General features: G+C 36.5%; 1 protein-coding gene across 1 annotated transcript in view; it reads left to right on the top strand.

Moving 5' to 3' along the window:
* Positions 1-15,917, top strand: part of b4galt2 (UDP-Gal:betaGlcNAc beta 1,4- galactosyltransferase, polypeptide 2) — a 99,085-nt gene that overhangs the window by 32,912 nt on the left and 50,256 nt on the right. Inside the window, exon 3 of the mRNA XM_026288184.1 lies at positions 14,156-14,391. Within this exon, the coding sequence (XP_026143969.1) occupies positions 14,156-14,391 (236 nt within the window). The remainder of the gene's footprint in view (positions 1-14,155; positions 14,392-15,917) is intronic.

Here is a 15,917-nt window from a genome sequence, read left to right as displayed (position 1 = left end):
GTTCAGTGGCAGAGAAATCCATAATTTTGGAGCTGCACAACTAAAAGCTGTACCACAAAAGGAACTCAATTTGGAGCTCTGAGTGTTTGGGTGAGGGTCATTGTAAAAGTTTAAATTAGGTTCAAGGATCATTTACTAAATTAAAAGGCTTTGAATCTCACTGTGCAGTGAGGAGTAACGGAAAGATTTTGTGTGTACAGATACATGTAAACAGTACATATATATGTATGTATGTATTCTTTTTTAATATTCTTATGTTTTTAAGAACAAAACGCTAATTAACAGGCCAGAAAATATATTTTATATATTTTAATATGTTTTTGGATGTAATCTTACACTTCTGAATATGCAGTACTCTCAGTGAATAAAAAAAAAAAATCTTTAGGCAACACTGCATTTTCTAACCTTGAAGTATAAAGTGAAAAGGGATTGGCACATTGAAAGTTGTTTTAAAAGCGGTGTACAGAAACAGCACAATTTCACAGCGGTTTGCTTCTGTCCTGGAATAGAACATTGAGAAGAGAGATTTCAGGAATAAAGATAAATTGTTTCATATTGCTAAACTAAACAAACATAGACCAGAAAACATTATCGAAGACTTTTGAGGTGATCGCTGGCGTATCTTTTTTCTGAGAGCAGAGATGTTTTCAGCTCTGCTATTGATAGGCCTGGTTTCATGGCACCCAAAGCAGAGCTTGGCAGAAGTGTGTGTTCCCAGCTCTAGGGTGGTGCTTCCGGCTCCTGCTCATTACCTATGGAGGTAGTGGTGTGAGATTGCCTTCCCCTCTAGTTGGCCCAGCTTCTGTGGTTTCACATGAAAGGCCCGGTTTGACTGAGGGTGATGGCAGCTGGCAGCCCTAAACAAAAGGATCCTTTCTGTCTTCTCTATGTGTCGCTCTCAGCTGGCCCTTTTATTACCAGACTTCTAGCCCTTTTGGAAGTCAAATCTTTTACATGGGCAGTGAGGAAGATGGAATCCTGTTGCCTGGGTTGAGCAGGGCACAAATGGGAAGACTCTTACCACACACTGGGGAATCCATTTGCAGAGCTCCCCAGAATGCACCTGACATCCAGCACTGCTCCAACCTTTTGTTTACTGCTAGTTAATCTTAATATATATATATATATCAGTATTTTATATATAAAATCAGTATTGTATTGTTTTCTCCCTATTTTCCAAACTGTGACAAACGCCAATCTCTCTTTTTTGCAGAATGCGATATATCCGCTCAACCAATCACAGCGCACAATTCTATGCACACTAGACATTAATGGCAGTGCTTTGAATACACCTGGCATCCTAGTTTTCCTCATCTACTTTGAACATTGTGATCAACAAACAAGGGCTGCACGATAAATTGCATGTGATTGCCATGCGCATCTCGTCAGTAAAGCCGGTTCTATGATTAATAGTACCAGTAAATCTCCATTACGTGCTTTCAGATGGAAATTATTCAGATGCATTAATACACAGAGCCATAGATCACTAACAACCTACACAAAATCACATTTATTAGATGAATCACATTCGATTATTAACGTGATATTGCGTAGTTTGTCAGTGTTAGTGTTTTTATTAATGCCATTTATGTTTTTGTTAATATAGCATATAGCACTAGTCAACTTAATTAATGGAACATGGCAAAGTTGAATGCACTTTTGGAAGTTGAATGTAAGGGAAATGTCATTTTGGAATTTTGGTGGTCTTTTAAATTAAATTTTATTGCTGTAATTAAATTATAGCATTAACAAGTATTATACAAATCTGGATTTGTAATGTTATTATAACCCAAAGTTGCTATGTGAAAGTATGAAACAGAAAATAGGGGTTTTCATCTTGCCACTTTCTTGGTGAATTAATCAAAGTGGATTTATAGCATTTTGGAACCAAACTCTTCATATATATATAAAATATAATACATATATGCAGCAAGTCCTGAATTGTGTTATGCAGGCAGAAACACTGTCAGTATTAAAGAACAATGTGATGTTGTTGCAGTTAAGCTGCTTCTTTGCCGTATACAGTTCATTTGTAACACTGAACCAGAATCATATGCCAGTGAGTCACTATTGACAGAAACTGCTGTTCAAAATTCTTAGCACAATTACTAGGCCTGTTTTGTATTTGACTCTTTGTGGTGCGATTGAATTCATGAATTCAAGTGTAAGGCTAAAATAACCTCTCATCTTTTAATGAGAATTACAGGAAGATGTCTCTCTTGTCACATTAGTCAGCACAACAGGAAATAAGAATGAGTCATCATTAATAATGGTTTCTGCCATCTTTTTATTCCATTTCAGATGCCAGTGAGCTATTAGTACTTGATGAACTTAAGTACAGTAGGTGCTTTTGTTCTTGTCTTGCACACTAAGAAATGTTGCTGAATGGATCTACACTATGTGAGAGGATGCTTGGCAGGTCCTAAAAAGGATGTTTTCGTGTATTGAACAAAAGATGTGGTGTATATGAAGTGAGTCTTACGATTCACTTGAAGAAGACAGCGAATATGGCACTGTTGATTTCAGAAATAGTACTGGTGGTAAGTGAGATGTTCTGGGATGATTGACATTGACTAAAGCTTTATTTGAGAGATTTTTCTGTGAGAAATGGCTGCAGCAGAATGCCGTGTAAGGCATAATATACTGTCAGCTGCTTCCCTTCGCTGTTCATTTTTGCGATAATGATCAGCTAACTGTTCAGTGTCCTGCTATTATAGGGCTGCTCAACCATAAATATGTGGACATGAAATTTAAGTTTAAATTATTTTATCACTTATACCTGTATGTTGTTGTAAAGCAAAGACAAACTCTAGTCTCTAGTCTCTGTCTATATTGCTTTGAAATGTGCAGGTGTTGTTGTTGTTTTTTTTTCAGTCAGCCATTGTTCCTCATTATATTCAAAAAGACATAAAATTAAGCAACATAATTAAGTGAAAAGATTGTCCATCGCAATGTGCAAACCAGTCGGCCAAGCTTTAAGACTAGCATAAGTATTATTGCCACTGAATGCTAATAATGGAATATATTCAGTTTCCTTAAACTCTTAAACAACTTAAAATGTGATGTAGTTGTATGCATGATATGTATGTTTTACAATAGACTTTCAAAATCTTTCCTGCAAACTCATTGCGTTTCTGCAAAATTCAGCATTCTGACATTGAAATGTTCGCGTGAATTGTGCAAATCCGATGAGTTTTGTAAAACCATTTATGATTTTGACTCGTTGCTTTTCTTTAAAAAAAATAGTTTAAAGGCTTCAAAACAATATTGTTTTGTACAGTAAAACATGTAGTTTTATTCTAATATCAGATTTTTCAGAAAGTATTTCAGCTTCTGATTTCAGTATTCATATATTTATTTATTTAATTGGAATTAAAAAATCACCCTTTCCATTGGTCCAGAGTTTGCAGGTATATTGTTATATACCAATATACCAATTGTTATATACCAATATATTGTTTCTATATATAGACCTATAATAAACATCTTTAAATCAGAAGTTTTAAATTTTTTTTAAATGTTTTTAATTTTAATAATGTCATTTGCTGAACTTCGTGGGATTGTAGTTCCTTTCCTCTTGTACCTTTGTCTTTCTGTCTGATTTTCAAATACTTTTTTGCTTCAAATCAAAGTTTGTAATGCTGTAATTCACCTAATACCTGCTCTGTTAAGCTCAAGTCATATATCATAAGTACTGACTTATATAAATATAAATAAAGACTCTTTAAAATCCTTATTAAAAACATGAATTCTTCCAAAACGAAGACCACTGTTAAACTGCATCCAAACACCATGAGTGAGTGACCAGGAATAAGAATTGCACACTAACAGGTCAATATGTCCCCATCTTTTAGACATTATCATAGTATCCAACACGATTTGTAAGCGATTTCAAAATGTGAGATGTTCTAGTATGTCACTTGTTTTGAAAAGAGAGATCTTATTAACATCACTTTTCATCTCCTCCATCTCGCTGTTGCCATTGTGCCCTTTTGTCTTTAACCAGTTATTTAGCATAGCTGTTAGCACAAAAATGCTTAAATTCTGTCATTTATAAGCACCTGCATGGACTTGATGCTGTGTCTCGGTCGCAGCATAGCATGCTAGCATTCATCACTCTCAGTGTTCCCCAGTGTCTGCCTTACTTACGGCTGGCTGACACCAGCACTGATGGAACTGCTCCATCAAAGGACTCTGTCAGTGAGTCACTAAGTCACTCTGTGAAATGCCAGTTGAGTAACACGGTGCATCCAAGGATCAGTCCATTTAGGTTGGCACACATGCCGAATAGAGGAGTAAAGGGTGAAACCTTACCCTCTGTGAAAGGTTATCGCCTCACCTCTGTCCTCACCTTTGAAGTCGTGCTGCACTAAACAATGTGTTATTGAGCAGGATGTAATTCTAGAGCACCATGGACCGTGTTGATCTGCCGCTGAGGGCAGAGACTATGAATTATTGAGTCCTGGGGCGATAGATGCATGTTGATGTCCTATTGTGTCGGCCTGTGTGAAATTTAAATTGTGATGGTCAGATAGAGGGGAGCAGAGTTCAAATACGCTGGGATTGAATCTTAAATCTCAAATGAGCAACGTTACAAAAGAGAGAGCTGATTTTCTCTAGAGTTCTGTAAAGAACATGTGACTCCCTACTGCTTTGTGGGTCATCCACAAGTCCAAAAGTACTAGAAATATATAGATAACTATAACAATATTTATATTATCATCCTCTCCAATGCTTAGTAATGATCTGTTTATTATAAACAAGAACTGCAGCTTTGTCATCTGCTTTGTCAAATGCTCAAGCTCTTTAAAGGGTTAGTTCACCCAAAAATGTGAACTCAGGACATCGATTTAAAGTCTCCCCATATTGTGGTATGGACTTCCCTGTTAAAACGATTATTAAAGCATTATATTTATCATCTATGTGAACAGACTTTTGACTTGTTGTTTTGAGAGTTGACTTCAGTTTAAAGAATTGTAAGCAACAGATGTTCAGATCTACAATTTCTTAGAATGTCACAAAGCTGTTTACCGTATTTTCTGCACTTTTTTTCATAGTTTGGCTTGTCCTGCGACTCATAGTCAGGTGCGACTTATTTATCAAAATTAATTTGACATGAAACCAGAGAAATGAACCAAGAGAAAACATAACCGTCTCCAGCCACGAGAGGGCGCTCCATGCTGCTTAGTGCTCTTGTAGTCTCTCGCGGCTGTAGACAGTAATGTTTTGTCTTGGTTCTTGGTTCTAAATAAATGTGACATACTCCAGTGCGACTTATAAATGATATTTAATGGTTCTACATTGTTTATAAAGCATATAGAAAACTTGAGACCATACTCTTTATACTCAAAAAATGCCAAAAGGCAGTTTGGCACTACACAAACATGACTTTGAACTACCACCGACTGAGGTTTAATTAAAGATCCGATTATGAACAGAGCCGAGTATTGCTTTGAGAACCGCTCTGCCCAGTAGCAGTTGGTTGAGGTGGATGAGATGTGTCGAGCAGCTGGTCTGCTACATGTAGTCTGGTTTTTCCTCTCTAAAAGCCTGAAGTTGTGTGGTCTGGAGACTTCTAGGCAATGGCAATAATTGCTTCTGTCTGTCAGCCATTGTTATTAAAATGTTTAATGAATTCCTCGGCTGAAACTGGAACCATCTCCATGGACCATCTGAACTAACCAGCCAAATAAAGGAAAAATGTGTAAAATGTGTAATGCATTTATTTATAAAAATATGCACAAGGCTGCATTTATTTTGTCAAAAATAATTAAAAACAGTAAAATATTAATTTAAACCTAATGCTTTCTATTTTACTTTCTGTTTGAAATGTAATTTCTTCTTGTGATGGCCAAGCTGAAGCCATTAAAGCCAGAAACTTTTTAGAAATCATTCTTTTATGCTGATTTGGTGCTCAAAAAACATTGTATTTTTTATTCAGTGCTTATACAGTTCATATTGTAAATGTCTTTACTGTCAGTTTTGATCAATTTAATTTGATTATTTTGCTTAATAAATGGCAAGGCAAGTATATTTCTATAGAATATTTCATATAGTAGTAATTCAAAGTGATTTACAGAAAAATATTTAATAGTATAATCGTAGTAAAAATAGTAATCATAGAAAAAGATTTAATAGAATTTAGTAAAAAATAAAAAAAGGAACAAAAATTAAGACAACCGTACTGTTTCTGATGTTTCATAAACAGTTGAATCCAAGTAAATTTATTTATTGTAAGTTGCAAAAATGAGAATTATAGTTGGATAAAAAAACAACATTGTTAATGTATTGCAAAATATACTGTATCTTCTAGCCTAAGTGCCATCTCAAATGTTTGAGACATTCATTATAGCTCTCTTCTCCTGCCCACTCCCCCTTAGTCATGTTCTTTCAGCCTATTTCTCTGTCTTTCTTTTTTGTCTTTCTGACTGTTCGCCTCCAGTTCTGTCCTCCCACTCTCTCCTCACCACCTTCATTCTCTCTACTGCTTTACTTCTCATGGCTCTCAGCATGCAGTGTTATGTTCAGTGTCTCCTCCATCTGTTCATCTTTTCCTCTTCCTCTCCCTCTCTCTCTCTTCTGCTTCAGTGGTCACTTACAGCCACGTGGCTCTGCTGTGTAGTTCACTGTGTGGCCAACACTCTATCACCATAGCTGGAGACATAGCCGCAGAACATGAGAAAGTCTTAAAAACATTTGCCGTGACTAATCTCACTTTTCATCCTCTCTTGATTAAATGGCCCCCACAAAAACACACCATGGTACAGTGATGATATCAGATGGAAAACCATGACAGTTTGATATATTTTGAAGGTTAAATGACTACATTATACCAAATAAAATTCCATTATTCTGTATCTTTCAAAATTTAACTTAGAATGCCCTTCAAATTCCAGATGAATTCCTGAAATCGTATTGAATCTGAATTAAGGTAGAGCAAACAGGATGCAGAATTGTGGTTGAAATTTGAATTAAATTGGAATGAAATTCAAAGGAAAGGTCCAGAACCGCCATTGGAATTTGGACAGGAAAAAAGGACAAGAAAAAAAAACAACTGATACATCCTGAGAAATTATGACATTTCATCAGAGGTCACTACAAAAAATATAAGAAATATTATATATATGGATAAGGGATTTCATAATTTGAAATGTAACAATAGAAAAAGGTGAAACACTCTTGTTGCAAAACACATGCTCCCTCCCTTAGATCAGTGTTTTACATATCTTGCTAAAACTCCTGTGCTAAAGGTTACAGCTGGATGGACATTGGTGACATTTGTGTGGGGATGAAGTGGTATTGCTTTTGACAGGATTTGTTTCTCTTACTCCCTTTCTCTCTACAGTACAGTATGTGACTCTCCTTTCTTTATTCCTCCTCTCACTCCCTTTCTCCCATTCTCCAGTTGCCTACATTATTATTTGTGTTGATGTTGCATAACTTTTTTGGCAGTTGGCCTGAGAGCCATGCTAGAGCTCTGCAGGGGTCAGGAGAAAGTGTGATGGAAATAGAGAAGGAATTAGAGAGAGAAAGCCAGTAAGTTAGTGTGTGTAGCCAAGAGATCCAGGTAATAAACCCTTTGTGCTTTGAGGCACCTACAGTACAGAATATTACATTTTCACTGGGCTTATCCCTCATGGTGGCCTGCCTGATATTATATAAGGGCATGTTGGATGCACTTAGTCAAAGTCCCTTTAAGGCAGGTCAGTTCCTTGGTGGCCATTTTGTTAATGCTATTTTCTATAGGTTTGGGAATTGGGAAAAACAAAAGACCTGTTTTTGAATATAATATTTCAATGATATATATATATATATATATATATATATATATATATATATATATATATATATATATATATATATATATGTAAAATTACATGATGCTTATCATATGTATCATATTTAAATAATAAAGTATTATTTAAAATATTACATGTGTTTCCTTCTGAATGTGAAAGTATCTGAATATATATTTTAATATATGTATCTGAAAGGATGTAAACATATATTGCATTCCTCAAAATAAAAATCCAAGTAAATTCAGATATTTTCAAATTTACATTTACACACACACAAAAAAAATTATATTTAAAGACTAATAATAGAGCCATACTTTATGATCCTTGTAAAAATCTGTTTACCCTGGCTAGTTGTCAGTGAGATTGATTGAAAATAGTGTACTTGAGCTCTTTTATGTAGTATTCATAAGACATTCTTTGGGTGTGTTGACTGAAGCTGAGACCATGCTGCACTATCAGTAAGGATGCTATGACGAGCTGGTGGAAGAACTGGAGGCAATTGTTTACCTCCTCCAATCTTATCAGTGCTCTCAGTCATTGCGATCAGACTGCAGGGAACACTCTGTTCGAGAGCAGCTATTGCTGGTGTTTGGATCGCAAGGTATTAATCGATCTAGACCATGGTCCACAAACTATTTGCGGTGTGCACCCCTTTCTAGTGTTTGACATGTCAAGCACCCCCACTACCTTACTCCAGTTAAACACCGAATTTTAAACTGGAATAATACAAATATTCACTGTATACATTACAGGGCTTGAAATCAGCTTTTTAGCTCATCAGCCACTGTGGCTAGTGGTTTTCCAAAATTACTAGCCACTCAGCATTTTCACTAGCCATAATTTTGTTATTGGGAAATTACGTTTTATATGATTAAAGTTACTGCATACCAAAATTTATTGGAGTATATTTCAATAAATATATATATCAATTTATAAAAATTGACTTTCCAGGTCGTTTTTTGCCTTTTTAAAGGGCATTTTCCCCATAACCTTATTCCCCAAGTGTCTTGTTTCATATCAAATTCTTACATTTAAAAATGATGATTTTTTTTAAAGATAATTTTTTGTGTATTTGGTGTGATAGAATATGTTGACATTCTTTAATGGAAAAAAAAAACTGTATTTTTTAAATACTGTACATTTTTGTAGGTCCTCTATTGTATGCCCCACCTGTTTCAAACATGTCGTTTTCCAGAAAGTTCCTTCTTCTGACAAGCACAATCTGCTCTGATTGGCCAACTGACCCAGTGCCTTGTGATTGGCCAATCACCCCAAACACACATCGGAAATGTGACGCCCCTTTCCATAATTGCGAGCTTCATCTTTCAAAATAAATTTAAAGACAGTTAATAATGTCCTTAGTTTTACCAAAGGGAACAGAGTGGCGTGACAGACACAGTGATGAAGCTCGTATGTGTTTGCAGTACACAAGCCACGGACGGTTGAGACAGCTGTGTGACCCTCTCTCTCTCTCTCTCTCTCTCTCTCTCTCTCTCTCTCTCTCTCTCTCACGCATGCACACACACACACACACACACACACAAAAAACACATACATGCAATGCGCAAAACTCTGCATTTGAACATTCAATAGCAAACACTTAATCTAGTAACAAAACATACTTACAGTAGCTGATTCAGAAGCACCAGATTGTTGTAGCAAAGTCAGAATTACCAGAATTACTACTATCTGAAGGCCAAATGAAGTGCTTTTGCTTTCACCTAGATACACAAGCATCTCCCTGACATTGACTGCTTTAACACTAACTGTGGTTACTGAAACCACGCCTACTTTCTTTGCGAGAACATTTGGGCAGCATTATGCAAATCTTCCCACATAGTGACATAGACATGTGCAAAACGTGTGTAGAACGAGCCATTTTAGGGGGGTATGGCATATTCTTAACTTTGATAAAGAATATCTCTTTGTTTTTGAGACTTTAGTATTTGCAACTTTACAGCTGATTGAACTTCCTGAGCTGGTGAAGGAAGTACAGCCTTTGCCGCGTTTCCACCGAAATTACCCGGAACAATTGTACCATGAACTTTCTTCCTCAGGAACGTTTTTCCCCCCAGACCTGTTGCTTTCTGCATTTCCACCGCGGTCTAAAGTACCGGGAAGATTAGGCAAATAGTCTGGTGACGTAGGTCTGCGCGCATTTCTCAATACAAAGTACGCACATTTTTGACTTGCATCTTCAGTAGTTCAAACTTTGCGCATTCGACTCGGGAGTGTGATGTCCGCGACGACGCAAATCTGGTAATTCTGCAAACAGCAGCGTATTTGATAACATCAGTCAGCTCACCTTGGCTACTGCAGTTTTCCTCACTGTATATTTACAATAAAACGAAAAAGGATATCAAATTCCACTGCCTCCTTTCGTTTTTCATTTAAACATAATAATAGTCGCAGAATTGTAGCCTACTTAGTTCAGGGAAATGTGTATATTTGCAGCCATTAAAATGAGACGAAATATTATATCAATTGTCTCTTTTTATTTTCATTTTAACAGAGATAAATTGAATAAAGACCAAAGATTACCTGTTAGATTTACCCAAAACAAATTAAATTTTATGTTTAACCACTAAAGAGACATCAGAGCCAGCGGCACACATCAGAAGTACAAGCCGAGTAGAGGCTGCTCTGGATGTTTAGCACTCAAGTCTCACCTCCAGAAGTTCCGGAACTTTGAAAAAGTACTACTTTATTTAGTTCCTGCTTGTCTGTAAGCAGACTCATCACCTTCCTGGATGAGGTTGATGATTGTTGACTTCTCTGCAAACTTCAGGAGCTTGACAGAGGGGTCAGTATAGGTGCAGTTGTTGATGTACACGGAGAAATGCAGTAGGTAGAGAACACATCCCTGAGAGGGCACAAGTGCTGATGGTGCAGCAGTTTGACATCAATTTCTGTTAGAAAGCTGGTGATCCACTGCCAGATAGAGCTGGGAACAGAGAGCTGGGTTAGTTTGGTCTGGAGTGTTGAGATGATGGTGTTGAAGTCCATAAACAGGATCCTCACGTAAGTCTCAAATTTGTCCAGATAATGCAGGATTAAATTTACACTGCAACATTACAACAGTATAAGTAATGTTATGAGTTATGTATTATGTATATAATTTTTTTTTTTGTAAATATACGAATATTAAATATTTGCAAAGTGCAAAAAAATGCAAAGACAAGCTACTTTTAAATATAAAAGTAAACCGTCAGTAGGTGGCAGCAAGTGTGTCTTACCGAGTGAGACTTGGATGCATTCATTCAAACAATTAATTCAGACAGGTGATTCATTCAAGAATGAAGCAAGTGCCTGTCTTTATGAATGGATCACTGAATCATTGACTCAAATTATTAATTAAAAAAATGCAGAATCATTCAGTAAGGAAACACCGCTGTGTGTTGCTCAGAGATTGTTCTGCTGTGATCTTTGTTTGGAACTATGTTTGTTAACCAAATCGAGCAATAACAGTCAACACTGACAATATTGTACCAAAATATAAGTCACTTAATATTAACTACTCATCTAAACTCTTGTATAGAAACAATTTAAAATGTGCAATCTTTGTTTTCAGGGAAAACTGCACTCTCTTGGTCGTGTCATGTTGCTTAACTAGGCTAGTCATTTTTTTGTGATTTACTGTTTCCAACATAAAATCATCCATCATAAGGAAAAGAACATTCTGTGAAAATGTAACCTTTACATCTTTAATACTGACTGAGTAGGGCCATGCCAAAAAAAAAAAAAAAAATGAAATTAATGGTTGAAAATCAAATTTGATGCTTGTTATCACATAATTAGATTTTGAGACTTTAGCCTGGATTTCACAGAGAGTTTCATATGTTTTATAAACATAAAAACAAATTTTTTTATTTGGCGGGTTGGTAGGTGTTAATGTAAAGCCCTGATAGTATATTAGAAAACATCAACATTTCAGTTATAAATAAAAAAGAATATTACTTACTACATATATTGAGGTGGGCCTGCATGTTTGCACACAGATAATCAAAATCATTCCCTCGCGCACCCCTGGTGGTCAGTCCGCACATCCCAGTTTGGGAACCGCTACTCTAGACCATTTTCTCCATTCCCTTCCATGTATGCCACTTGACTGCTTCCCTTACTCTTACTCACTGCTTATTAAAAGTTTAAAAGTAGCTGATTCCAATGAGCCTTTGTAGAGATCACTTCAAAGGGATCTTTGGATAGATCGAGGGGAACAGCTCATGGTGACGCCACACACTGTTTTTATTGAAAGAAGCAGTTTGTAATTAGGTTGGTGGCTGCATCTCATAAAAAGTGGACACAACAATGCTTTTTTCCTTCCATTCTATTTTTCTGTGTCCATGAGGAGCAGCCAGTTACAACTTATTTATGGAAACAATCCAGGTGAACTCAGGATGAAGATAACAGAACACCGCAGAAGGGTAATGCCATTATAAACATCTGACTATGAAATTGTAATGGTAAACATATCTGATTGACTGAATGCTAGAAATAAACACCCTGATCTTGCATATGGAAGGTTCTCTAAGGAAAATTACCTTTATCTCCGGACAGGAACAATGTCTCAATTACATCCGCAAACAGCCGTGCTGTACCCTGCTGACCTGCTGCTGCTTAGTTTAATGATGTGGCTGATAGGGAAACAAGCACAGGTGCAGCAGTAGGCCTTGTGTATAATCAACTATAAATGTATTTTTAACCGGACCTATCTTCTGGCACCCAAAATAGAGTAGCAGGCTGTGAGATGTTTACACAAAGCTGCTGTTCTTCACATCTGAATTGATGAGACGGTACCTGAGGAGCTGCTTCTGCTGCTGCCAAGGTCAGCTCAGTTGGTGTAAGTTCCATCACTTTCAGGTGTCGAAGGATCAGATTTCACAGAGGTGCTTGATGTTAGATCTTTTATAACTGCTGTCCGTGGCCTATTTATAGTTAATTATACTGTATGCACCTGTATATGAAATGCATACTATTGTATACTGCCGTTTAAAAGTTTTGGGTCGGAAAAAAGTTTATTTCTTAATAAAAGTATTAACGTATTTAATCAAAAGTAAACTTTTGAATGGAAATACAGAGAAGATGTTATTTATTTTCATTTCTCATGTTTTTTCATTATTGATTTCTCTAAATGAATTTAAAAAAAAAGTATTTAAATGCTTCAGGAGAGTAGGTAGCACAAGATTATAATGTACTTTTGAAAAAGGTTTTGCAAAATTTGCAAAGTATACATTAAACTGAATTATTAGTATTTTACAGATGTCAGTAAAGATAATCTCTGAAAACATAGAAGGGACAAATATAAATCTTATATTGGCCAACAAATCCAGTATTGTCTGAGACTTCTTTTTTTATATTATTATTAAATCCGTTTTATCACTTAACCAATATGGTACTGACTTTTTGTGCACCACAAGAAAGCAATCCTCACTTTTGACTTTTTGATAATAAATGTCAATGAACCAAACTGACCAAGCTTCACTGTATTTCACAAGAATCAACTTCAGTGACACAACAGAAACACTTATTATAAATTAATTTTTAACACAGTTTATTAGGTCATTGCTGTGAGTTGATTTAATTTGATTCAGGTCAGGGTTAAAAAAAAAAATCTTGGCAAGTTTAATTATTTGATTGATTTAGCTTTATTTTTTACCCCAAGTCTCAAGTTAATAGCCAATCAACTCGCAGACCACTTGAAATCCTTTATGGACCCCAGTTTAGGAGCCATTGCTTTTGCTCATTGAAGGATCATGGAAAAAACTTGCTTGGTTAAATGCAATCGTCCTTGAAAGGTATCACATTTGTGTCTAATCTAGTCTTGTTTATCTAATATTTTTCTTCATTACCATATTTGATTTGATTACAATAGCTGATTTGCTATGCGTTAGATGTTTATAGACAGAATTAATCTTTATGATCAGATGGGAAAACATAATGCTGTTACCTAAAAATGGCTCTCCATACATATTCAGTAGCAGCATAGACTCCTTTGCTAATGAGTATTGTCGAAGTCCCTGTGGCCAAAACTACGTCAGTTCACCAGCAAATAGGGATTAGATTGTGACTAGGTGTAGTAGCGAAATCTTTCACTGTTAAGACTCCTGCAAAGTCTTTGTGTGAACATATAATCAAGCCTTATTCTGCTTTATTGATTGGTTGTCTCAACTTAAGATCTGTGGATCAATGAAGAGGAAGAGGGAGTCAAGGAAAACATTTCTCGCTCCCTCTGCTGGACAGTCAGCTAGTTGTGATTGTATTATAATTGTAATAATGATTCCCAAATTCACTCTGCTGGGAGTTAATGCTGTTGAAACTTCTAATAAGTCTCACTGAGCCTCTTTTCTTCTCTGCAGTGGGACGTCTCCTCATCGAATTCAGCTCCCAGATAACCCTCGAGCGGGTGCAGAGAGAGAACCCTAATGTGACCGAAGGGGGGAAATACACTCCTCCAGACTGCCGGCCAAAGCAAAAGGTGGCCATCATCATCCCGTTCAGGCACAGAGACAACCACCTGAAATATTGGCTTCACTACCTGCACCCAGTCCTGCGCAGACAGAAGATCGATTATGGGATCTATATCATCAACCAGGTTAGTGTGTATACTGTATGCTTTTGTGTAGGACATTTTCACACTAGAGCTTTTAACAGTCCATATTATCCCTGTTGGAGAATCTGTGTTTGTAGAGCATTATATTTGGTTTCTAGCTGGTTTAAGATGGTTATTAGTAAATCTAAGATATGAATTAGTTGGTCCAAGCTGGCAGTTTGCTTATTGACAACCATAAAGTTTGAAAAACAACTTTACCATCTTAACCTGGTAGCTGGTTTGATGCTGGTCCATTTGACATGGACAGGTACCAGCTAGAACATATTCCAAAACACAACAACCATCTTAATCTGGCTTTTCCAGCCAAGATATCAGAGTTGCTTCATTTGGTGGGTGTGAAAGCTGTTTTCACATCAATGAACCACAAAGGATACGTACGTTCTTCATTCCAAGCCATAGAGTTCACTTTCTTCTTCTGAGTTGTTTTTTTTTAGCTTCAGTGGTAAACAGCTGCTTTTAGTGGGTCTACTCATTGTGGTCCTCACATTGATGAAAACATTACACTTCAGAGCTGAATATCAAAACCTCTACCGTACTGGATGACGTCAAGGTTAGTTTAAAAACACTGACTGGTAATGGGAGCCTAGAGGCTGTGTTTGAATGGAAATCAATGGAGGAGATGCTTTGGCATCTTAAATAAACTTCTTTTGTTCAGACACAGTTTATGAATGAATATATTGTTTGACTGTATGGCTGCTTATCATTAACAGATTGATTATCAGATTTTGTTTTGTTGTTTGGAGCTTATGTATTTAGTTATATATTATATTTGTTTGCTTATATATATATATTTGGATGCTTTTTACAATAATACAGATGTATCCATTTATATCTTCCAAGAAATTTGAGCTGTGGGGGTTGGGGGAGGTGGTTAGGATTGAACTCTGATTTGGGCAGCTTTGCTGTTCTTCCGCCTCCCCTTTTTCGTCAGTCTGTTTTTCTATCTGTGGAGTAACCCTGGAGGGTTGGCAGAGATGTTAAAGGCCAAGAGAAATCATCAGCCTGCTTGCCACATTGCTGTCTGCCTAGGCCCGTGGTTTGGGTTAATGAAAGCGATCAAAAGTTTGCAGCCATCCGTCTTCAAAGTTTGCAGAGAAATGATGTGATCTGTCAAGTGGCAAGTGCTGAGAGATCTATCTGTGGAGTAACAAACCAGCTCAAAGAGTATGTAATGGATGGAGCATCAGCTGAACTCCGGGCTAAGGTTACCGTTCTTTTCTTAGAGGCATCACATCACTAAATGCAGGTTAAATACGTGACAGATTGATGTTCATCTGTACATATGACTTTTTATCTTCAAGATTTAAAACCACTGAACAGAGACATACAACCACGATTTGTTTTTCTTTCTTTTTTTTTTAACTGAATTCTTTAGTATCTGTGTGACAGCTGGAGTTGTTGCAAGGCAGTTGGATCTTATTCAGTCTCAGCTTTACAATCACAGATAACTACAGACAAACGCTGCCAATCAATTACAAATTTAATCAAATTAATTGCAGGATATGCAG

This window comes from Carassius auratus, chromosome 2 (genome assembly GCF_003368295.1).
Source record: "Carassius auratus strain Wakin chromosome 2, ASM336829v1, whole genome shotgun sequence".
In the NCBI taxonomy this organism is placed as follows: domain Eukaryota; kingdom Metazoa; phylum Chordata; class Actinopteri; order Cypriniformes; family Cyprinidae; genus Carassius; species Carassius auratus.
This window is presented reverse-complemented; position numbering and strand designations above follow the sequence as displayed.